This window comes from Gopherus evgoodei, chromosome 12, assembly GCF_007399415.2.
Source record: "Gopherus evgoodei ecotype Sinaloan lineage chromosome 12, rGopEvg1_v1.p, whole genome shotgun sequence".
NCBI lineage: Eukaryota > Metazoa > Chordata > Testudines > Testudinidae > Gopherus > Gopherus evgoodei.
Window position 1 is genome coordinate 39,804,338 of NC_044333.1, and position 23,783 is coordinate 39,828,120.

The window sequence follows — 23,783 nt, forward strand, 5'->3', positions numbered from 1 at the left end:
CATCGCTCCAACATAGCCCTGTCTGAATGCTCTGCAGAGTCCTCCAGAAGCACCCACCCACCCACATCCCTGCTAGATAGTTGCCAGAGGGCCAAATCTGGCTTATATGGAGTCCTAACATGAAGCCCTGTCCTCCAGCTTCTACAGGATGAGGATAAAGCCAATCATCTGGTGAACTCTGCTCCTATTCGCTGTCAGGAGTGCGCCATGTATGCCTGGAGATCAGCTGTTCTTTCTAGCTGGGAGAATATTGGGTTCAACAAGAAGGATTTGACATTGTAACCAAACTTGGGGCAAGCCTGTGGCTCCTGGAAAGTGCCAGTGTGGCTCTGGCACTGAGTATGGTGAGCATCCAGCTGTGCTAGGGGTAGCCTGGCTCCATTCTCCCTCAGAACAACTCACCCGCTTAACTGCACAACGTGCAACTGCACTGTTCTATCCAGGCAAAAATATTAAAATCGTCCAGACTTCTTTGCTCGGGTAGGTTCTCTTTAAACCCCTCTCCCATCCCCTGATTTTAAATCCAGCCCTGTTGGAGTCTCCAGCGTCATCCCATCCTTCGGCCTAGTAGGGAGAGTACCACAGCGATAGCCTGCCACGACCCCTAGACAAGAACAAAAGCAGCATCAGAAAGCACAGGCCGGCTCAGGCAACGGTCTCAGGTCAGTGATTTAGTCAGTTACCGAATCAAAACTGTGTCTGCTCTTCAGTGTGGGAGACACCTGCCATTTGAGATGGCCTGGCTGCCCCAGGCCTCACACAGACCAACGAGCAGCATTCCTGGTCCTCAGTGCAGCCCAGAGACAGCTCTTATCTCCTTGCTTCCAAGCGGCTGCAGCTCACAGCGTAATAGCCCATTCCACCTGGCGATGGCACCACATGAGACTGACTCGTTCCACTGCTGGTCTCTCATCAGCGGGGCATAGGGGCCTTGATAGGCTCAGCATCCATTTTTCAGGCAGCAGAGAGTAGGGGCGGCTCTAGGTATTTTGCCACCCCAAGCACGGCAGGCAGGCTGCCTTCAGCGGCTTGCCTGCGGGAGATCCCCATTCCCGCAGATTCGGCGGCATGCCTGCAGGAGGTCCACCAAAGCCGCGGATCCAGCAGACCCTCCGCAGGCATGCTACCGAAGGTAACCTGCCTGCTGCCCTCGCAGCGACCGGCAGAGCGCCCCCCGTGGCTTGCCACCCCAGGCATGCGCTTGGCGTGCTAGTGCCTGGAGCCGCCCCTGGCGGTGAGTGGCCCTGAAGGGAGCCCCCATCCACTCCTGGGCTGGACCGATGCTGGAGTGAGCGGAACATACAAATAAACTCCAAACTGCAGGGCACAGGCCTGCCCGCAGAACTGTTACCTAGCACCCTGCGTCTTCAGAGTGCTGTGCAAGCATTTCGTTAGCACAATCCCGCCAGGAGACTGAGGCACAGATGGGGAAGTGACTTGCCAAGTCAGTGGCAGATCTGGGAATAGATCCCCAGAGTAGCCAATTCCTAGGGCTGCGCTCAGGTAGACCATGCTGCCAGGATGGAAGGGTCAAGAGGAATTCCCTACGCCACAGGAATAAACCCAGCTAGCCACAGTGAGCCTATACAGCAGAGCAAGCAGTATCTAGCAACGGGGTCATTTTCATGCTGAAGCAGGAAGCCCAGGCATGGACTGGAGAATTGGTCCCAGTGTGCCTCCAAGCCAGCCATTCTTGGGTCACTGAGGTGGAAGGACATTCACAGGTACTGCGTGCCGTGGGCATCCATGTCCCACAAGAGTCACTGCTCATTTCTGTCCCTTTCAGTTGCAGGAGAGCTGCCGCCCACAGGCCCTGCCAGGCTGCCCACGTTCACATCTGTGCGCAGCTCCCAGCCTTCTGCTTGCCATGCGGACACCCGGGTGATGTTAACAGCATGTGACTGCCCATGGGACCAGGAGAGGAATAGGCTTCTAGTGCAGGCTTCTCTCTCAAGTAACATCCTCAAGCCCTTAGGAGACTATTTCTGCGGGAATCGCCCCCCGCATCTCTGACACCATTGGGAACACTACTCTGGTTTTACTGGGGGGAGCCAGAAGTATCAAGGCTCATGTTGATTAACCCCCTGCTCCCCTTGCCCCTAGCAAGTCCTGTCTGTGTTCTTGCACACCCCTGCCTCCTCTTCGAAATGGGGCAGCTTACATGGACTGACACTTGGAGTGACTTCGGAGTCCGAGTGGAAACCCACCACGAACCAAGGAAAGGATTACTGCAGAACAAACACAGGCAGTTGCCAGCAATTAAACAAAGAGTTCATTACAACAGAGAGGCAGCCTGGGCTACGGGAGTAAGCATGGTGCTGCGGGTTGACTCAACAGCCTTGGTTCTGCTAGACATTTCTCTCCCAAGTTTTCCCACCGAGGGGAGCACTTGCATAGCTGGCAGTTACCTGGGCCTCATTTTCATTCCTATGTCACCTAGATCTGTTCTGAGCAAGGCCAAGCAGGCCGCCCAGAGACCGAAGCGCCAACAGCCAGTCTATAGTAGCGCTCACACTGTTCGTAGTACTGCAGGTAGCCATGGAGGAAAGCTCACAGAAGAGTCTAGTGCAGACACGGAGTGTGCAGCTTTGAGGCAGGTGTACACCTTGGGGTTTGCTCCTTTTGGAAAACAGGGATAAATATTCCCCCATTCCCTGGTAGGTGGAGGGGCTCTGCTGGTGTTTACCCATAGAAAGAGCTAGGTACGTGCTTTGTTATACTCCCAGCCTCCCAGAGCTTCTGGAGTGCTGGCCACCCAGCAGCTGGTCTGATAGGGACAGCCTATGCTTGGGACACCTAGCGACCAGGGAAAATGCTTCTCTCATGCCATTTGCAAAGCTGATTTTGCTAGCACAGCGACAGGCCTGGAGACACCCTGAACCAAATCCTGCCATGCAGGAGAGCACATTCTACCACTGACCTCCCGTCAGCAGGGAATATCACCTCTCACCTGTACACTCTCCCTCGGGATCTTGCTCTCAGTGCTCCATAGACGTTTGCCCTTTGCGACAGGCCCCCCCTGCTTGGAAAACGGCCCCTTGAGCCACCACGGTCAGTTGTGCTGATACCTGGCATGTTGGTCCTCTTGGGCAGCACCTGAGACAAGTAAAAGATCAAGGAGTGGCCAGGACCCCTGCCCCCACACTTCCCTCGCAAGCTGCATCTCCCACTCAAATCATAGACAGTGTATTCCCAGGTCTTGGTGAACCAACAGCAGCAGCTTCCCAGCCCAGGAGGGAGCAGGGAGCAGGCTCTGAAGGTGGCCACAAGTGCTACATTTCCCCAGGCTATAGGCAATGGCACCGAAGGGCCCTCCCTGAGTGGAGCTGGCCACTCGTCCCCAGAGGGAAAGGCCTGTTGCCAGGCAGAAGGCAGCGTCTCTGAGGAGGGAAGCAAGAGGCAAAACCCATGGAACCCACAGCAAAGAAGCTGGAGCCAGGCAGGAGCAGCTCAGACCCTGACTGAGGCCTGCGCCCTGGGAGACCTGGAGGCATAGACTCAGCACTAGGATGCCTTCTTTTCAGTGCCCAGAGTCACCTGAATCAAGTACAAACAGCTGCAGCCCAATGACATATCTCTAGCTCTGTCTGTTGTCCGGGTGCAGACCCACAGGAGGCCAAATGCGTTTGTCAGGAAGGCAAATCCCTCCCTAGGTTCATGGCACTAGTCACTCCTGCCTTGCACCCCTGTTGGGCCCGGTGTCCTTACCTTGATGACCCGACCTCTGAACATGCTCTTGTCCAGCTCTACCGCTGCCTTCACAGAGCTCTTGTCCTCAAACTCAATGTATGCATACCTGGAAAGGGAAAGGAAGACAGGGTCCCCTTTGCACTGCAACATCTGCTCGGGGAGGTCCCAACACGGTAACCCCCGCAGGTGGCCAGGTAACATTGTGGTCTGCTGCTCAGCATGGGGAATCTGTCCTGCCACTCTAAAGGCTTTTGCTTCAGATAACTGAGTAGGCACCTCTCCAGACAGAGCTGAGAAAATGGAGGGTAGCAGACCACACCATGGCTGACACTGGAGCAATACCTACTGCCATCGGTTCATATTATTCAGTCGTGCGATCAACCATTAAACAATTTTTAGAGCACAATGGTTGCCAATGCTCTTTCCCTGGGCTGCGATCTCTCTCACCAGCTGGTAAGCCGTGCTCTAGATAGCCTGCCTAGGCAGCATACAGCCCCATGCACCAATCTGAAACTGAGCTCGCACCTTGCATTCAAGTACAGCTCTTGCTAGACAGATGCTATTGAGTCCAGATTGCGACTGGGACTGGCCCAGTAGCAGAGCGTTATAGCATGGTTAGAGATAGGAAAAGCACTCGGAGCTAAGCTTTCCAGGGGATTTTGAATCAAGGAAAATTCTCCAGCTTCAATGACCAGGGAAATCATGCGATAGCTCTGAATCCCTGGCAGATTTAGGCTCTGATACTGCAATTGTGATGGCACTTGACTGGACTGCTGGGCCTGCACAGAGGCCCACTGAAGTAAATGGGGATCTGCACAGGAAGTGAATTCCACCCACACTCTCCCAGTGCAGGACTAGCGCCTTCACTTGCAGGCTGTCTGGGACAGAGACCAACTTTATGGGTGTCCCATAGCACCGAGCACGTTGTCAGCACATTCAGAATAAATCCTGACTTTCTATAATGCAGGGAGACCGCCAGCCCATGACTCTGCTATGCGAGAGGAGAGAAGCAGCGGCCAAGTTAGTTATAGAAATAAAAATATACACCTCTGTTTTAATGTAGAGGGAGGTGTTTACATGTAGGTGGCTAACATTTATTCTGCTGACAAGGACAGGGCTGGAGTATGTATGGAGAACTAGCTGGAGAGGCTGTCAGAAGAGCTCCTCTCTCCTCCTGAGGGCAGTGGGCTATAGATTGAGACATACTGAGCATATTAAGCCATTACCTGGCCTGGAATATGATGGATCTTTTGCAATATCCCATTGAATTACCTTGTTCCTTACTGGAGCGTACTCATGCAAACACAGAGACCAGCACTCTTGTACAGAATATGCACACACACACCCTTTGTGGCCTTGCTTACGCAAATCTGAACAGGTGTATGGGACAGAATGGACCCGTGCCTTGTTTTGCGCAATATATATATATTTTTCAAACAGTCACTTTAAAAATACCCAACCTCCCCAGGTTATATATTTAGGACACACGGCATTTTGTGCAATGCTGCTGCCAAGCCAACAGAGGAAGCACATGTTAAGAGCCCAATTGCCAGCGCTGTGCTGACACTAATCATTAAATCAGCGAAGTATTGAAAGTTCAGACACATTCTCCCCAGGGCCTTCCATCCCAGCTTGTGCCAGACGGAAGGAGCACATCAGCAGAGGCAGAAGTGATATTGACAAGTTTCCAGACCAAGTTTCAAACATCAGTAAGAGGAAGGAATAAAGCACTGGGCTTCGGACTTAGCCTCCACAGCCAGACATGCCAGGTCTGCAGAAGAGCTTTCTGCACCCAAGGTGGGCAGCAATAGAGGAAGAGGACAATGAAAGAAACCTTAAACGCCAACCCAAAGCAATGCTGGTCCTACAGCTGGTTTCCCTGCAGATGCTGGAAGTCAGAGAGAGCCAAGGTTTCGGCAGAGATCTGGTGATCCCAGCTGAAGACGGGAGACGAAATAGGAATAGCCGCCTCCCTAGTAAACGGGGCTCAGGGAAAGTAATTTCTACAGCAAAGATATGAGGATCATGCGTCGTGTTCTCAGAACATATTCCCCTCCCCACCATACCCCACCCCAAACTGCCACAATCCAAGGATCCCTTGAGCACAGCACTGACCCTTTGGGATGTCCGGAGAATTTATCACAGAGGATGGTCACTCGGTTGATCTGCCCACAGCTATTGAAATGGGACTCCAGCTCTTCTGCTGTTCCACCATAGTCCACCTGCAAAGACAGCCCCATTCCATTCAGATGCCACCAAGGGCACGTGCCCATGCACATGCCCTGCCAGCCAGCCCCAGAATATCATTTGCAGTGGCTCAGCCTTCCAGTAGCTCAAATTATTCAGGGCGGCATCCAAGCACTAAACAGTGATAATAAATAACATTGATTTATGAGGTGCCCCATGCCCAGCTATTATACAGGGAAGCTCAGCAGTGGCACCAGCCAGTGAATTTGCCCCATGTGCAGGGCACATATTGGAAGCTGGTTCAATGCCCACTCACTGCAGTGGGTAGATTTTAACCCCATGTCGAGGAGCTCCTGTTTGGAGCACATCAGAACATGAGATTTGCCCCTCAGGCATCTGCCTCTGGATTCAGTGCTTTTAGAAAGTATGTTATGCAGAGCTAGGCTAATGCCACCGAGCCCTTCCTGGGAACATCTGCGCCAATCAAGAAGTGAATCAGCTCGGGCTGCGTTCATCAGCTTTTGGCCTTGTCCTCCACAAGGATTCTCAGCAAGACGCTTGCTGGCTCGGGTGACACTGGCTCACAAGGCCTCGCATAGACCCACAGCACAGCCGCAGTGCCTGAGCCTCGTGCTGGCTGCTCACTGCACCGGTGTAACTCTTGGCTAGAAAGAATCAGACATTCCAGCTGGAAGCCTGAATCTAAGCCTTGACCATCTAGTCAGGGAACAGAAACAACACCGTGTGGCCTAGCTAGGCCCAAGCAAAGCCACTTGTGTTTTTGAATATCCACAAGGGAGCCCCAGAAACAAGGCTAATGGTAGAAATAATGGCAGATAAGTTTGAAATAAGTTCAAGACAGTGGCTGTCACCCTTTTCCCCCATAGAAGGGGATGCTAAGCACATCCAGTAACATGTTGTTCATCCAGCTCTGCTCCTAGCAGGAGGGCTGGGACAGACCGTCTTGGGACACATCCCACCCCTAGCCCATTAGCACAAGGAGCAGCAGCTCTGCTGAGCTTTGTGCCCTGGGAACTTCACTGAAGAGGGAGGTCTCGTGGTTTTTGACCTGTCCCACTTACATTGCCCACGTAAATGGATCTCTGATCCGCCTCGATTTTCTCCTCTGCTGTCCTAGGAAAGGGAATACCTGCAGAGACAAGGATTCCCTTGAAGATGCTGCACAGAAAGAGAGCAACAGGGGGGCAGTGGGGTTTCTGGCCAAGTGAGGTTGGTGCTGATGGGAGGGCGACCCTGACAGCCCTAGAGACTGAATTACTAGCCCCTCAGGCCTTCGGAGCAAGAGGTCTCCTCAAAGGTGAAAGAGGAGGTGTCTGTTTATTCTCAGGACATGCTTCCTCCACCCACCACCTCCTGCCACTTCTGTCCTGAGCACCCCTAATCTCCAAAGCTGCCAACGTGCCTAAGCCCCCCCCATTCCACTCCAGGGCCTCTCTAGTCATGGCAAACCATGCAATGGGCATTACAGACAAACTAGGCTGAGGCCACCAAACTCATTTCACGTGTGACCGACGTATCTGAACCACAATCTCCAGAGGGGAGAGCTGAGCATGTTGATGCCCTGCTAGGCCCAAGCCTCGGTTGAGGGAACCAGTCCTGCAGCCCTCTGTGTTTATTCGCTTCCTCATTTGGGGTCTGTCCCCCTTTGGGAAGAGGGAGTGTTACCCCAAACATGCCACATTGTGTCCTTAGAGCAAGTCATCACCAGAGAGGCACTAAGGCCCCTGCAGAGGGTGGAAGGTGCAGGGGGTGGGAGGTATTTTACAAGGACCTGCCAGACAGGCTCAGACCTGTAACCCATCTAGCCTGCCTCTTGGAGTATCCTGAGCTTCAGAGACAGGTGTTAACCCCACCCCCAATGAAACAGCCAGCCCTCAGCTTAACACCACCCCTCGGGAGCCAACCCCTCCCTGGGGAGCTGCAGCTCCGTACCTGCCTGTGATCTCAGGATGAGGTGGTTCTTGGCCTCAGCCTGCAGCTCCTTGAGCCGCTCGTCCTCCTCCTCCATCTCACGGACTTTAGCCTTGATGGCTTCCAGCTCCTGAGCACCAAACCCAAGAGGCCGAGAACGTGAGAACCCAGTGCAGAGAGGGGCAGCTCTGCAAGATGAGACCCCAGGGCCAAGTCCCGTTTCCTTCCACACAGCATCTGTCTTGTCTGCTTAGTGTCAGCTCTACAGTGCAGGGCCTGTCTCAAGGCAGGTCTTTGCAGAGCCTCTTGTCAACTGGGGTTAGCTGGGCAAGTTCAACCCCCAACTGCCCCACAGACTTCAACTGGAACGGCTTGCCCGAGTTCAAGCAGAGTTGCCGTGTCTTCCCGGTGATTGGCTAACCTGAATTAAACACACCCTTTTTTGCAGCAGCAGTGAAGAGTGACCTACCCAAGGTCCCAAGGCAGGCCAGTGACAAAGCCAGGACCAGAACCCAGGTGTCCCAAGTCCTCCCTTGTTCAGTGTCCCATCCCCCAGCACATGCTTTTGCAAAGCATCAAGGGGATGAAATTAGTGCCACCAAACCACATTCAGCCAACCAATGAATCTCACAGCTCCAGAGCCGTGAGGGAAAGATGTAGCAGAACCCCACCCTGCATCACCACTGTAAAACGGGGGGAATCTCGTCTCTTCCCCAGGGCAGGTCCCTAGAAAGACAAACATCAGTGGTTGCTGCTCAGCTCCCTAGACGCGCACTCACCGGGTCCAGCACACCCAGCTCCTCTGCACTGTCTCCCTCCAGCGGGCTCAGGTCTGAGTCTTCATCCACGACCTTCTGCCGAGCCGCCATCTCGGCCATGTCCCAGGAGGAATCCACCGTTGCTAAGGATGGTGGTGGGTCCTGCCACCAAGCCCCAGAGGGGTCCAGAAAGAGGGGGCTTTATGGGAACCATGGCAGAAATAAAGAGAGGTTTCAAGTGACATTTGAGCAGCTAGAGATGCTGGGTTCCGCTGAGATGCTGAAGCACTTTCCATGTTTTCGCCCACACTCCCCCACCAGACATATTCACAAAGCCCCCTCGTTATCCTCCTTCAAATATCTACTTTGCCACAAGCCTGACACAAAACTTGGCCATGGTGTGTCGAGAGCACAGCCCCTCATGCTGATTAGCACGGTCACTGTTTCCTTGTGCTCCCCTGTTACATCTCTTCTCTTACACTGAGAGTGTCAGCCCTTTGTATAGCCCCTGGCACACTGGGGTCCTGGTCTATGACCCAGGCTCTTAAGTACGACTAATAATATTGTAACTTCATTGGGAGTCTTGCCACTGTTGGGGTTCTGCCTAAAGCCCCAGCTCCTGGAGTCGGGAGGGAGGGTTACAGGGAAACTGCAGCTTACATCTTTTTAAAGTAAGTCTCCAGCCCCTCTGGCTGCTGAGAAAAGCTGGACAGTGGGAGCTGTGGAGAGCCAGAAGGCAAATAAAGAGACCTCAACACGGATTATTTTTTAAAATCTCATGAGCGTCTCATGACACCCAGCTCCTGAGTTCTGAGTGCATGGGACTAGATAGGCTGCAGCAACTTGTACGTACTATAGCTCTGCACAGGATAGGAGCCACGTATTTTTCAGGCAAGGCCAGTAGCAGCCATCCCTGTGCCCCCAAGCAAAGGCAGGGCAGCCTTGTCTTTTTGGAAGGCTTTAGATTCACCATTTGGGGCAAACTGTCCCTCACCCAGCCCAGTGCCCCCTAAAGCCACAGGTTTGGCTCCGTCATTGACATGTGGCTGGTGCAGCCCTAACCCTTTGCATTGCCAGAGCACAGCCCTGACCTTACAACTAGACAAGCGGATGATTCCACCTGTGCCCAGGGCAAACCAGTCCAATGTCACCAGCACTAGAGGAACTGAAAGCAACAGGCAGCTCTGGGGGACCCCCCATTTCCACAGCAGGGGGACCCCACTCCACCCTTTACCTTGCTTGGAAGCCAAACATTTTGAGCACTGCCCTTCTCACAGGCAAACAAATCAACCCACTCTAGGGCACCTGGAGGCAAGGAGGAAGCTGCACCTGGGGCAGCCCCCGCCAGCTCTCCATTTGATACATCAGCAGCCAATCGCAGCCAGCGGTGACCCACCCAGGGGCAGAGAGGTCACAGCCCAGCTGGTGTGAGCACCAGAGCTCCCTGCTGGGGGGGGGGGCAGACCAGCTCAAGTGTTTACAGGTTCCCTCAACGAGGGAGAGGGTTTGGCAGCACAGCTCCTTGGGTAGCAGCTTCTGTGCTTTAAAATAGCAGTTTGGGGGTTCTAGACCCCTAGTCACTAGCTAGCTGATCACACTAGTGTCCAGCTCTACATTGTTGAGGGGCTCATCTTACTGCTCCCATTCCCCTCTGAGCTGCTAGCAGGTGATATCACTGCTCTTCCCCACTTTAAGGGTGCAGTGAGTCCCAGGATTTTTTTGGAATGGAGGCTTAGGTGGTGGAGGTAACTAAATAAATCCTAGCATGTTACCTCTCCCCAGGAACCAGACTGGCTTGCCTCAGGCTGTGCATGGCCTCTTAGACTGCAGGGAGGATCCCTGCTAGCTGGAGTTGCCATGCATGGGCAGAGCTATGTGTATGTGCTGGGACATCCATTGTTTGGGGCCCCAATCCAGGAAAGCAGGTGTCGACTTCAAGTATCTGAGTAGTCCCACTGGGCTAAATGGGATTAATCACCTGGTGAAAGTTAAGCAGGTGCTGTAGTGCACAGCTGGAGCAGGGCCTTGGACTCTGCTCTGTCAGCCCCCGCAGCCAGTTCTGCTCTGGTAAGAAGCCTTTCAGCCCAGCATTTCCCAGCCGGCCACCAGAGCATCCGCCCCCATGTTTGACACCAGTGCATGGCTCTGGGCTGTGCACAGAACATTGCAGGCCCTGAAATGAAGTGAACCCCCAGTGGTTTTCATACACAGACATTTAGTTTCCATGGCATTGCGAAGCTCCCCAAAACTGTCAACACTAGGGAGAGGGAGGCAGGAGAGCAATGAGGGGTGCAGGTCAGGACTGAGATGCATTGAGTGAGGCTGCTGCGCTTCACCCCCGAGGTGGCTGCACCTCCATGGTGGAGGAACCAGCCTGCTATACACGGGGCTTGATTCACCTGAAGCTAAAGTAATGAGGACTGTGGGTCCCAGCAGTGGCAAGCCCCCTGGCAGGGGGCAGGGCAGTGCAAGGTGTGTGTCCGCCCTGCTCCAGCCAGAGAGCCCAGCTCCGCAGTGAGCAGTGTGAGGGCATTGGCCTGGATGCCTTGGGACTGGGTGTGTGTGTCTGTGTCTGTGTGCTGGTTCACTACATCCCTAATACCCTCTCACAATCAGCTGTAAATTAAAGCAGCCCTTCCTCAGGGGAAACAACCCGGCCTGGCCTGTCCAGGGGTGAATCCTTCTCCCCTGAAATGGGCCCACTTCCTGCTCCCTTTCCCCTTCCCCAGCCCTGCCCTGCTCCTCCCGTTTGCTGTTGCTCAGCCCTCCAGCTGGTGGCTCTTGTTTCCTTTCCTCCCCCTCCTGAAGCAGCGGCCCCTTGTTTCCAGATGTTTTTATCTGCTGCAGCAGCTGGCAAGAAGGAGCTATGGAGGCGGTGCCAGCAACATCTGACTGTCGGGCTCTCTGGGGACCCACCAGCAAGTGCCCCAGGGGGCACAGTTTGAGAACGGGGCTTCCATGGGAGTTTGTCCCGTACGTGCAAAGCACGGGACTGCACGGTTGGGGGGGCAGGGGCCGCATTGAAATATGCCTGCTGTTAGCTAGGGATGTCGCGAATCCAGACCCCTTGGGATTTCAGTGGGGGGTTCACAAATCAAGGCCAGGAGCTGCCCCTGCTGTTTGGTTACTGGGCCGGGAAGGGGCCTCCTCTATTTCTGGCTTGGGCGTGGCCAAAGTCTTGTGAGATGGCCACTGTTTCAAACACTGGAAAACCTGGGCGAGGTCAGAGATGGAGGGTCGGGAGCCAAACGCCAATGCACAGCCCTGCAACCAGAGCCCTGCCTGACCCAACCCCGGACACCCACAACAGCTCGTCCTCAGCCCAGCTCTGGTGCTGCAGGCCTTGCCCCAGCCTACTTTCATTTGCAAAGGGCAAAGCTGAGGGCAGGTTAAGTTAAAAGGGTGGAACTTTATTAAACCCTGTGCACTGCTCTGCCCGTGTGGCTGAATTGCTTCCCCATGTCCCCTGTGCTGCTGGCGTCCCCTCTGCCACGGCTCACTGCCAGGTTTTCCAGAGAGTCCTTATTCCCCTCCAGGGAATGTTGGCCCTCTGACCCCAGGCCCACTGATGAGGGTACAACCCTCACTGCTGTGAACAGGGGAAGTGGCCTTGTTGTTCTTAATCAAGGTTTTCAAAAGCAACGAGTGATTTTGGGGACCCATCTTGAAACATCTCAAGGGGGCTTGTGGGTGGGTGGGAGATCATCGCTGCTTGAAAACCAGGCCTCTGAAAAGGATTTCACATTGGGCCCCAGAATCACTGGTCACTTGAAAACTGTGGCCTTCATGCTGGGTACATGGATAGAACCAAAGCCATTTGCCAGCTCCTCCCTCCTGGCCTCCTGGTTAGGTACATCACCGGGGGAGGAGGGCCGGGGCCGAACAGAACACAAATCACAGCAGCGGGTACCCCTGGGTGATATTAAATTGTCTTTATTACACAGATACAGAGTTAAGAACAGACATAACCTGAATCATAATGTTTACATCTTTCACAGGTCAAACATACAGTACAGTTAGAGAAAGCAGGGAACCGCGGGGGAGGGGCAGCATGCCAAAAAACCTCCTATCATGTCGTCATTTCTCTGGAATGGCCACAGAAACCCACAAACAGCAGGGAGCGGGGTGGGGTGGGGGGGTGTGATTTCTGTTTTCTCCCCTCCTTAAACTCGTTTTCCACACATGCCCCCCAGTCTATACAAGCCAGGCCTCCTCCATCCCCCTTTAATTCAAGTATTGCACAGTTTGACGACTCACTCGCCTCCCAGCCCCCTGACAGTGGCACTCCCATGGGCCTAGCAGGAGCAGGTTATTGGGTTCTGACAGGGCATGTCAGTGGCTTTCAAGACTTTCGGCAGAGTCGCTTCAGAGATGGGGGAGCGGGAGCAGAACTGGGGTGGGTCACACCCATCCCTGGGGCTTAGCGAAGTTCCACTCAGGTAGGCTGAATAGCCTGGGCTCTCCTGAATTGCAGGCAGTTGGCTGGCTGGGTCACCCCTGAGCTAGGGACAAGGAAATGTGTGAGGAAGGGGGAAATTCTGGGAGCACCTGGTGGTTTGTTTGTTTGTTTTTGGTGAGGAATCAGAGCAAATTCTCCTGGATTGCTGCTGCAGAGCCACCTTTCAGAGGTTCAGCTGCCAGATCTGGACGGGATCCCAGAATCTGCCGCTCTGATGAGGCTTAGCAGAAAGTCTGAGAACCTGGGTTTACTCTATTTATTTTCCCTGGGCTGTGTTTACGTCTGTTTTTTTGACACCCTAAGCAGGGGTTTCCTGCTGCTGTTCTCCAAAGCAGCTGACAAGCCAAGAGATGGGCTTGTTACAAGAAACAAAAACACCCTCCGGCTCCCCCAGATCTGCCTTACATAAAACCACCAGGGCACAGAGATGGGAAGCAGGGTCCCTCCTATCTGGGGGTGGGGATCGCAGCCCAGGAAACTCCTTCTCCTCCCATTCATTGCTGTAACTAGCACACACATGAATCAAACTGAGCCCGGCTGAAGTCCTCACCCACCTCAGGCAACTGCCCCACCCCCAGCACAAAGGCCACAAAATTGGGTGGGGATGCCCATAAAGAGGATCGTAAGAGGAAGAGACCAGAGCACAATGTGTGTGTGTGTGTGTGTGTGTGTACGTGTACAGGGAGTGCATGGTGAGTTCACATGGGGCAATGGCCAGGAGCGAACCAGTTGCACCAGCAGCATTGGCTCTGTTTTGCTCCTACAGAATAGATCGCACCCAGGTAATTTCTGCCTGTGTTTGCTGGTAAGCGTGTGACCGGAAGGATGTTGCCAGCAGTCTCAGGAAGACTGACTCCCCTGTGCTCTAACTGCCTCCAAGTAGCGTAAGAGTGGGCTGGGGGTATCTAAGCCATAAGACGCAACCAATTGGCATTCAAGAACCATTGGCGCACATCACAGGTGCTCCCAACACCTGACTCAGCGGGGAGATGCACCCTGGGTGCTTCGCTGTTCACTCAGCCGTGCCCATCCCACGCTCCCCTGTCCCGGAGATGCGGCTGCTAGCGCAGCCTGACTCCCACTAGGAAGATTGTGCCTGGGCAGGACCTTGCTGCCAGAACTTCAGAGAAGAGCAAGGCGGATTGGTGGGGGCTGGAGGGGAGCTGAGAAGAGCTGAGCAATGAGGAAGGAAGGAGGGATACGATTCGAGTCCTGCTCCACATGTATTTGATAGGAGGTAAAGCACCAGGAGTGTGATCACGCTGGCTGCAAGAAGAGAGTGGAACTAGCAGCAAAGGGATGCTATTAAGAAAGGGAAAATATAGACTCTCCGGAAAACCTGGCAGTGAGACGTGGCAGACTAGGGAACAAAACCCCGTCACAGGACTAAGCAAAGCCCTAGTAAATGTACCATGTGGAACAGTCTTGCCCGGACCCCGGAATGATCTGAACAGATCCTAAGGGAGTTCTTCCAACTCTAATGTCTAGGATCACCAATAAACTCTGGCCAGGCAATCCAATGGATGTGTCCAGCACTCGCATGCTAGAGCCGCACTGGCATGAGGTCCCTGGGGTGCGGCTCTGCCCGGCTGGAGCAGGGCAGACGGGAGTTGCTTTGGTTTCTGCTTGGATTTCAATTTGGAAACTTGGGGGATGGGCCCAAGTTAAAGAGCCCCCTATGGAAATGGGTCCATGGTGAGTCAAGCTTAAAGCCAAACGAAACCCCCATCATGCTGTCCCTGTGTCAATAAACGGCTCCGCCCCTCGGGCGCATGCTTTAAATTCTCTGATCCTATGTGCAGCATAGGGCTGGGGCTCCAGCACCGAGAAAGAACCTGGCATCCTCAGGAATGACCTGCAAAACGCTCCCGTTTCCCTCCGCCCCACGGGAACAGGAAGGTGACCTGAATGAACGCGGCACCATGCTGGGCCGAGGCACATATTTATTGCAAACGACTAGCCAATCCTGCAGAGAGCCACGTGCCCAGTGACGTCAGTGGGATTGGAGGACACAAGGTGCCACCCGAGATGGTGCCCTTTGGGCTGTCCCGGATCCCAGATGCCTCTGTGCTGAGCTACCTGGTGTTGTTCTGACCTCACCACTTCAGCCACAAAACCATCGGCTGCCTCTGCTTGGGGTTGGGCTCATCCCCTGTTTTTCTCCTCACTGCCCAGGGGCTGCTGGAAGGAAGGCAGCAGGCGCCCTCCCTCCCACACTCCTGCTGCTGCCCAGGCAGAGCTGCCATGTGGGGAGGGTCACTCAGCTTAAATATCTTCTGGCATGGGCTGCAGGAGAGGCGAAACATTGGCCCTTCCTTTTCTGATCATCTCCAGTGACTTCACAAAAAGATGCCCAAAAAGCCACCACCCAGGAGACAGAAATATCCCAATTGCCCCCTTTACCCCCCCCCCCCAGTAATACGCACGGGGACAGCTCCTGTGCCCAGGAGAGTCAGCATTCCTGGATTTCTGGCCTAGGATAAGTTCCTTTTCCTACACAATCTGGGCCTACACCGTAACCATGAGGCAGGGGGATATGCTGTGGAGCCAGGCCAAATTCTGCTCTTAGTGACATCCCTGCAAACCCCAGGGAGGCAAAGCACCTGCAGGTAAGTCACTGAGTGTAGAATCTGGCCCACTGCAAGGTGTACACACCACACACACTACGCAATCTAACCATGCTGCTTTGCCCCAGTGATTTAAAACCTGCTGACATGGCAATGGTTGAGGATGCCGTTAACTCTCCCAGCTATTGTATGTTCCACTGGGAATAACATTCCCAGGCAACGGGGGGTAGAGGAGAGAAACAGGGATTAGCAGGACACAGGAGGGTGAGGTGACCCTGCAAAGCCCACACATAAGAAGGCTTTGACTGAGGAGGTTTAGCAAGACAATCTCACAACGAAAGAGCCTGGAGTCGCATGCATCCTCTAGCCCTACTCCTAGGAGCCAGTGTGTGGTTTTCTCTATTGCGGCCGCCTGCTTTTCTTGCCCACGGGCGTTACTGTCTGGGAAGCTGCATACTCCCGTTGGTTTTTTGGCCACTGAAATACTCTATTTTAAAGCTTTCCGGTTTTGCCTTCTGCAAGAGGCTCCCTGCACGATCACCTCTCCCCTCCCAGAGCCTTTGGTTTGAAGACAAGCTTGTGGAGTTCTTTTTAAACGGGGTTATTTCATTTCTATACAATTGTCATCTATGGTTTTTAAGTAAGCTGGAGGTAGAGCGGCAGGGTCCGGATGCTGAGCAGATGTGAGACGGATGGGACAGAGAGCGGCCGAAATTCAAGCACAAGAGGAGGTTTAGAAAAATAACAAACACTAAGAATGGCAGGACGAACCCTGCAGTTAATTACATCTGAAAACTCTTATATATTACCTCTTTTCATGAAAAATAGACAATATACATATATCACTTGATAAATAAACGCAACAATCGTTCTTAGGGCGAGTGCTGCATGTCAGAAACCCAGGGTCAGAGCCTAACGCTGGAGGACTGAGGCTGCGGAAGAAAACAAACAGAAGCTCCAAATTCTCAGGTTTGGCCCATTAAAAGGTCTTTGGCTGGATTCACAGCAAGCTGCTGTCAAATGGTTGGTAAACAGACCCCAGCAGTAGCTCCAGCCCAGCTAGTTAGGGCAGCCCTGACTGCTTTGCAGCACACAGCTTCCGCAGAGGAACCAGTCTCTGCACAGCTTCAACTTGGGCTTCAAGACTCATTACAGGTCCTAGGGAGACCTTCAGTAATGCAGAGAGATCGGTTCAGTGGCACTGCTGCTGGGACCTGCCTGCGTCAAACAGCAGATCAGTTCCAGGGGAGGAAGTTCTGCACCCACAGGTATTTACAGGCTGCTTTGTCTCTTACTGTGTCCCTCCCCCCATCCCTCACCGAGGATGTGACCTTCCTCTGGAGAGCAGCAGTTGGGACTTTAGAGGAACTGTCTCTCGGGGGTGAGGGGCTCCTGTGGAGATTCTTACTAGCCAGGAATCCAGGCCTGTTTTAGAAAGACCAGACTGCCATGGGGTTGGAGGAAGTTAAGGAAAGTCTTCCCCAGTTCCCCAGGAATGTAAGCTTCCAACAGCGTAAGGTGTCCAGATTGTCATGTGAGGACACATTACCATGTAGGCATGGCAGGGGAGAGGAGGGCTACAGAATGAGGATGCTTCTGGCACTTGTTGGCTCCTGGCCGGCTTCAAATGCTGCCGGGTTCGCTGAGTTCAGAACTGCCAGGTGTTCAAAGCCTGCAAACTTTGGATGTAAGAACTGTGACTTCATCCTGCTCGAAGCCAACAGCAAAATTCTGGTTGCCTTCAGTAGGATGGCATCCACGCCTGGTTCTTAAGATTTGATACCCCATTGTGGCAGAGAGCTGAGCTGGGGAAGGGGACAGCAGGGCGCAAGGACTGCAGCATCGCGCTAACAACTTCCCTCAATCCCCACTTCCTGCCTGAGTCTGTCTTGCTTTGAAATCCTAGAATCCTAGGGCAAGTTGGCACCAGCTGGAGAGAACCACACGGCACCATCTACAGCCATTTCTCAGAGGCAGTGAAAGTACACGTCAAACAGCCCTCCACGCCCTTCTCCAGACAACTCGTCCCAGAGCCAGGACGACATGACCAAACGGCGCCAGAGCCACATCCACTGAGAAACAGCCACAACCCCAAACCTCTCCAGGGAACACGCCACACTTCGGAGGACAGACGCAAGATGGTCTTTACAACTTCACAGCAACCAGGAGGGAGCTTGAGTGGTGTGCAACTGAACGGGAAGGACTCACATTGGATGCGATGCAGCTAACAGATCCAGGGCTCACAACTAGAAAAGAAAGGGCAAAGCAGACCCAACCGCAGTGAGACCGAACAATGCCGCCTAGCCCTGCATGGATCCATTGTGCTAAACAAAGGACTCCTTGTTGTTCCAGAACCTGAATCGACGTTCTAAAGAACCACACAGTGCTTCTGAAAACGGTAGAAATAAGGGAGAGGTTTGGGGGTGGGTTGCGGGGGAGAGGAAAACATCCAAACACAGCCACCTTAGGGTTCTGAGTCAATCGCCCTCAGCCAAACCTTCCTTTGCAATGACTAGTGTCTGGGAACTTTTGATCTGAAATCTCTACTTTTTTAAAAACACACGTGATGGATTTTGCAACTCCGGAAAACTAATGCTCCTACTGAACACGTGGATTTTGCTTTTTTTTAAAACCTATTTCCTAAACTTTACATATGTCAGTGGTTTCACCTTCAGTTCTTTTTATTTGGCAAATGTCTCTTCTTTTATTATTATCATTATTATTATTATTTTTTTGGACCTCTTCAAATACTATATACATTCACATTAACGTACAATATTTGCCCTGACCGTGGCTGGGCAGTCTCCAGCCTTCTCCCTTTCTGCAGCCATGTCACTTTCCATATTGCACTCCCGTCCTCTATGCGTTATACATGATGCAAGAAATGCAAAATAATCTACATTGTCTTTTTTTTCCTTCTCTAAGAACAAGTGTTTGTTTGTTTCCTTTCTTTCCTCCTAGAAACTGTTGCAAAATCATAAGAGGGGACGCGGGTGGGAAAAGAAAAAGAGAAAGCGAAATAAAATAACCCAATGACAATGTTCATCACAGGACTGGAGAAAACATCTGGAGAACAAGTAGACACAAAAGCAAGGGGGTCTATCTACAGGCAATCGAAAGAGTCTTCAGAAGGGGAAAAATAAAAGGTGTCTTTTTTCTTTCCTGTGAAAGGTTGAAGGAGTAAGGACGGCAGTCACGAGATACTGGAGCTAGAGGTGGGGTTCTGGAGAGCAGAGAGAGGTAGTGGAGGAGTACAAGAAGCAGAAGGTACTGGTGCAATTGCTTTCTGCTCACACTCTGACGAGCAGTGGAGAATCAATGACAGATTGTCACAGTTGTGTTTGAAACGATGCTCTCTCTGGAACAGGACCGGGATCTGGAGGTTCTTGTTCATTAGCACGCTCTCCTAAGCAAATGAAACACGTTTATAATCCACAGAGGGAGGGAGCACACAATGCTGGCTCCCTGTCACACACACACACACACACACGCACGCACGCACGCACGCACAAAAGTTGTGTATCTTTTTTGTTTGTTTTTGCTTTATTTTAATAAAATTCTTTAAATCCACAAATGCGCGTCCTTCGTCCTTCAAGGTACGTGTGGATGCTGAGAGTCCAGCGCAAGAACCCACCCCACCCCACCAAAGAATGCAAGGAGTCCAAGAGCGCCGGCTTGCCTTTGGCCACTCGTCATGGTTTGGTTGAAAGGGATAAGTGCTGCTCCGTGTTTCACAAAAAACAAACCAAAACCATCAACCGAAAAAGTAAAAATAACCAACAAGAGAACCAAAAAAACTTTGGCAGTGGAAAAAAAGTTTGGATTTTTTTGTTTGTTTGTTTGTTTTTGGATTTCCTTTGGAGCAGAGGTGAGTCTGGTATGTTCTTGGCTAGCTAGCAAGGTAGTTTACAGGTAAGCTTCCTTTACTTGGTTTTACTTTCTTTTGTTTGTTTTTTGGATTTTTTTTTTACTTAAAGCCAAAGAGTTTGACGTTTTTATTTTTTATTTTATTTTATTTTTTTTTTACAAAAAAAAAAGAAAAGAAAAAGAGAAGAAGTTTCTTGCCTTCTAAAATCGAAATCCTTCATCATGCCGTCCCCCGGCCGCACCGAGAGGGAGATTTCACACACACACGCACATCTCCAGTGGGACAGAGACCGGTGGGTTTCCTTTCCCCGAGTCAAGGTGCGTAGAGTTTGCGGACAAATTCCTCATCCGAAAAGAAGAAAACAAACAAACAGACGATGATGATAACTCCCCAAATCATAGAAAACCGAAGTGAGAACAGAGAAGATTGGTATTTGCCTTAACTCCACTTAAAGCCCAGTTTGAGGATCCGTGAGGATTACATATGAGAGACCGAGAGGTCATTTGGAGGTCACAGAAGAGTCAGGTAGCTGAGGAAGTTGCATTGAATGCAGTTAGTTTTTCTTTTGGAGAGAAGCAGTAGCAGCAGTGACGTTCTGTAGGTTTCTCTGTTTCTTTCCCCTCTGTTGGCTGGCCGGTCGGTCGGTTAGCGTGACGCCGTTTCCAGAGGAGCTGGGGTGGCTGGCGTGCCGGAGCGCGAAGCAGCAGCCGAGCCAGTTTCGCTGGGGCTGGCGGCCATGGTGGCCACGCTGGTGATGGAGGTGCTGACAGCCACCACATCCGTTTGAGCTGAGCCCACTCCTAAGCCCACCCCGGAGGAAGGGGCTGCGCCGGCGGAGGCCTGGAGGCCCTGCAGAGTCTGCCCACAGACGTGGTGGTGCTTCTCCCAATCCTTGTGCTGGCAGAAGGAGCCGCAGTAGCGGGCCGTGTTGCATCCGCTGCAGGTCTCGCTGGCCTTGCGCCCGCAGTTCCAGCAGCTCTGTACGAGAGGGCGAAAGCAGAGACATCAGCGTCGGGGCAGTGCAGCCTGGAAGAGAGACCCAGCCCCGCTAGATACCCCGGGGGATGGAACCGTCCAAAGGATCCCGAGCACCCACTGAACACAAGAGACCTTTGTCTTAGGTCTTAGGTTCAGGCCCCCAACGAGTAAATTGCCCTGGCCACTTTCAGGCAGTCCCCGGGCAGGTCATGCTCGTTCGATTTTACTGTATTGGATCTTTCTAAGCCCTCAGTCCCTGGGGGAAGGATGGGCCGAGCGTGGCATGGCAGCTGGGATGCCCCCACTGCGCAGGGTGAATTGCCTGCTGATCTGGTTTAAAAACCAGGCTCCTGAGCTGTAAATGCTTGAACTCAGGGGTTGTAACGGGGCAGCCCCCTCACAGCAAGCGTCCAGCCCCGCCTCGCATGCTGGGGGCGCACGCGGTGTCAGCACGCCAAGGGTTAAACTCTACTACCCTAGCGAGCATTGCGCAGCAGGGCGAGCTCGCCTCTACCTCACTCGAGTCCTCCTGCTGATTGATCACCGACAGCGCGTCCTCGGAAGCCTGGCGCTTGGCCTCCGCCAGGGCCCTCTCCATCTTGGCTCGCTCGGTAGTGATCAGCTCATGGGCTTTGCGCTCCGCATCCGACACTGCCTTCTGGAGCTCGGACATGGCCTGGCGCTTCACCTCGTTCACAGCTTCTTCTGAAAGGAAGAGCACAGATCATGTAGCGCAGCCACCAAGCTGACGGCCCGCAGGGGCGAGCCACGCAGCAGGAGACCAGATGGCAAGTCTGGGCAGCTGCTACCTGGGGTTTTACTGTCAAGGTTGGGAGGCCTGACTTTCCGTAACACAGCTGGCAGCACAGATCAGCCCTTTGCACGTGTGCATACACACATGGACATGCACACACTTGCACAGACACCGGAACATACCCATGTACACACACTGTGTGAATGCATAAATGCTTGTGCAAACGTGTGCCTAGCTCTTAGGTGGAAGAACAGGGGAACTGCCAGACTGGCTCAGACCTATGGCCCAGCCAGCCCAGTATCCTGTCTTTAGCAGTGGGTAGCACCAGAGGCTGGGTGGTGCAAGAACCCCCCAGAGTGGACAGCTGTGGCAGAAGCAGCCCATAGGGGGAAGTTTCCTCCTGACCCCTAGCAGCTAGGGGTTGGTTTCTACTCTCGTGCACCCCTTCTAACTGCAGAGGGTCTTGTCCACATAACCATCTGGCAACCACAGTGCACGCTAAAGAGGAAAAGCATGTGCAGAGAGGGTTTCAAAATGAAGCTTCTGGGAGGGCAGGGACGTCTTAAAACACTGTGAGAACAAGGGCTGAATGCCTTGACCATGTTCCCTACTGCCTGATTTTTACAGACTCGCCCAGCGCTGGCACCAGGCTGAGCCAGGGGTGATGGAACCGCTGGCCCATTGCACCCAACAACCAAGCATGAGCTTTTCTGAAAGCCTGGGCTGCCCAAGGAGAGCAGCTTGGTTGCCCGGCTCCAGCAGAGGGACGGCAGGAAATCCCATGTGTCCACGGTAGGTCTTGGCAGAGAATTCCTCCATGGAGTTCAGATCTCCTCCTGCTCTCCTGGCGACTGGCCATCCAAAGGCACAAACTAAACTGCAGGGAACGAGGGGGAGGAGCAGCCTCTGGGGTCCAGCACCATCAGAAATGATGGGAGCTTGTTCCCCGTCGTCCCTGCCCTCCAGCCCCATGGAGTGCTCTACATGTCAAGGTGCCTCAGAGAGACGGAGCTAGAAAACTGGCCTACAGCGGGCGCAATCCCGTCTGTAAGCTCCCGAATTCGGTCTGGTGTGAAAGTCCCTATGGGACTCATCCAAGGCAAGGCCCTCGGGAGCCAGTGGAAAGACTCAAATTGACTTCAATGGGCTTTGGCTCAGGTCCCAGGGTCACTTAGCACCCCAGTCGCTGGTTTAGGGACAAGGAAGGAGGCGTAGGGATGATGTTTCCGTGTAACGCTTGCCAGTCCCCAGGGCTCCTTCCCCCGATCTCAGCCCCCAAAACACAGCAGGGGAATTCCACCGAGGCTCAGGCAATAGACCCAGGGATCTGGCCCGGTGACAGCAGACTACTCAGGCTCGGCCGGGCACAGTTCGGGCCCCAGACTCATGCACTGCCTTATGCCGGCCAGTGCCGTGCTGGGCTGCAGACAGGGGATCCCACGGTGGCACACTCACCAGCTTTCCTCCAGATTTCCTCGGGCATGTAACCAGAGAGGGGCCTGGGCACAAACTCCCGGTGAGCGTCTGAAAACAAAGGGGGAGAAGAACAGGTTGGAAGAAATGAAGCATGTCCAACCTATCCAACAGCCCAGGAGAGCTGTGCTACAGTGTGGTCAGTGCTGAGACTGACAGCGCCACAGTGGAAACGATCCCTGCCTGCAAGATACACACAGAGCTGTTGTAAGAGCTGCTAACACCCTGGGCCGGGTTCTCCTCTGCCTGGCACCTGGCGCTGGGATACTTGGGCAAAGGGTGTGTCAAGTGCAACCCACTCAAAATGGTGCCTGAGTTGGCATCGGTGTAAATGACGAGACGAGCGAAGGGCAGGGGAGAATCAGGCCCAGGGTGCCATTGGCTGTTTCACAGACGGGGGTACTCGATTTGCTCTGTATTTGGTTTTGCCGCGAGGGTTTTAGTGGGCGGAGCAGAGGTGAACATCAGTGTGTGTCAAAGTGAGCCCTCGAAAGTCCCAGCTAGACCCAGGCACAGTGCAGGTACAGGCAGGGAGGGCTTTGCCCACCCCCCTCATCCTGGCGATAACCACCCAGCGGCCCCCACATGGCTCAGGGAATACACCTGTCTTGAGTAGATGCTGATCTTCGCTGCGGACCTACCTGAGAACCTGGGCTCTCCCTCCAATGCTGTCAAGGCTAGGGCATCCCCTGCCAGGCTCTTGCTGGAAGCCACCCGCCTTCTTTTGGTTTTTATTTGCAATACAATGCACCTGGCAGCCCAGGGACCGCAGGGAGCTGTGGGAAGGACTCTAGCCTCCTGCAGTGATGCTTTGCAGAGGGAACAGGAATGGAGCATCTCCGGGGATGGGAACCACCAAGAGCTGGAGTGAAGCTCTCTGCCATTGGCACTCGCTGGTGACGGGGCGCAACACCAGGGCCACAAGACAGCAGGAATGAGGTCCTGCTGAGGGGATAGCTGGGGTGGGGACGGAGAATCCTTTCCCTTCAGTCACTAGGGGCTGGGGAACAAGGCCTGGCAGCAGGGCTGAGATTTCAGGTCTCCACATCACTCTGGGACATTTCGTTCCCTTCTGTCACCTCGACGGATGAATTCATGCCATTGAAGCACCTTCCAT

General features: G+C 53.4%; 2 protein-coding genes across 7 annotated transcripts in view; both read right to left on the minus strand.

Moving 5' to 3' along the window:
- Positions 1 to 524: 524 nt before the first annotated feature.
- Positions 525 to 8,678, minus strand: PABPN1L (PABPN1 like, cytoplasmic). Its single transcript, XM_030581992.1, has 7 exons — positions 8,589 to 8,678; positions 7,831 to 7,939; positions 6,960 to 7,027; positions 5,806 to 5,912; positions 3,709 to 3,796; positions 2,951 to 3,096; positions 525 to 604 (listed from the first exon to the last, which is right to left on the minus strand). The coding sequence occupies exons 1-7, from the start codon at positions 8,676 to 8,678 to the stop codon at positions 565 to 567; spliced, it is 648 nt and encodes a 215-aa protein (XP_030437852.1). The 3' UTR covers positions 525 to 564.
- A 3,806-nt stretch (positions 8,679 to 12,484) lies between these two features.
- The window catches only part of CBFA2T3 (CBFA2/RUNX1 partner transcriptional co-repressor 3), a 112,158-nt gene continuing 100,859 nt past the window's right edge, over positions 12,485 to 23,783 (minus strand). For 5 of the 6 annotated variants that reach the window (XM_030582008.1, XM_030582013.1, XM_030582012.1 and 2 more), the window contains 3 exons: positions 22,649 to 22,717; positions 20,954 to 21,144; positions 12,485 to 20,439 (listed from right to left, as the gene is read on the minus strand). In XM_030582008.1, the coding sequence (XP_030437868.1) occupies positions 20,107 to 20,439; positions 20,954 to 21,144; positions 22,649 to 22,717 (593 nt within the window). In that variant the 3' untranslated portion in view covers positions 12,485 to 20,106. The remainder of the gene's footprint in view (positions 20,440 to 20,953; positions 21,145 to 22,648; positions 22,718 to 23,783) is intronic. The other variant, XM_030582009.1, reaches the window with a different exon arrangement.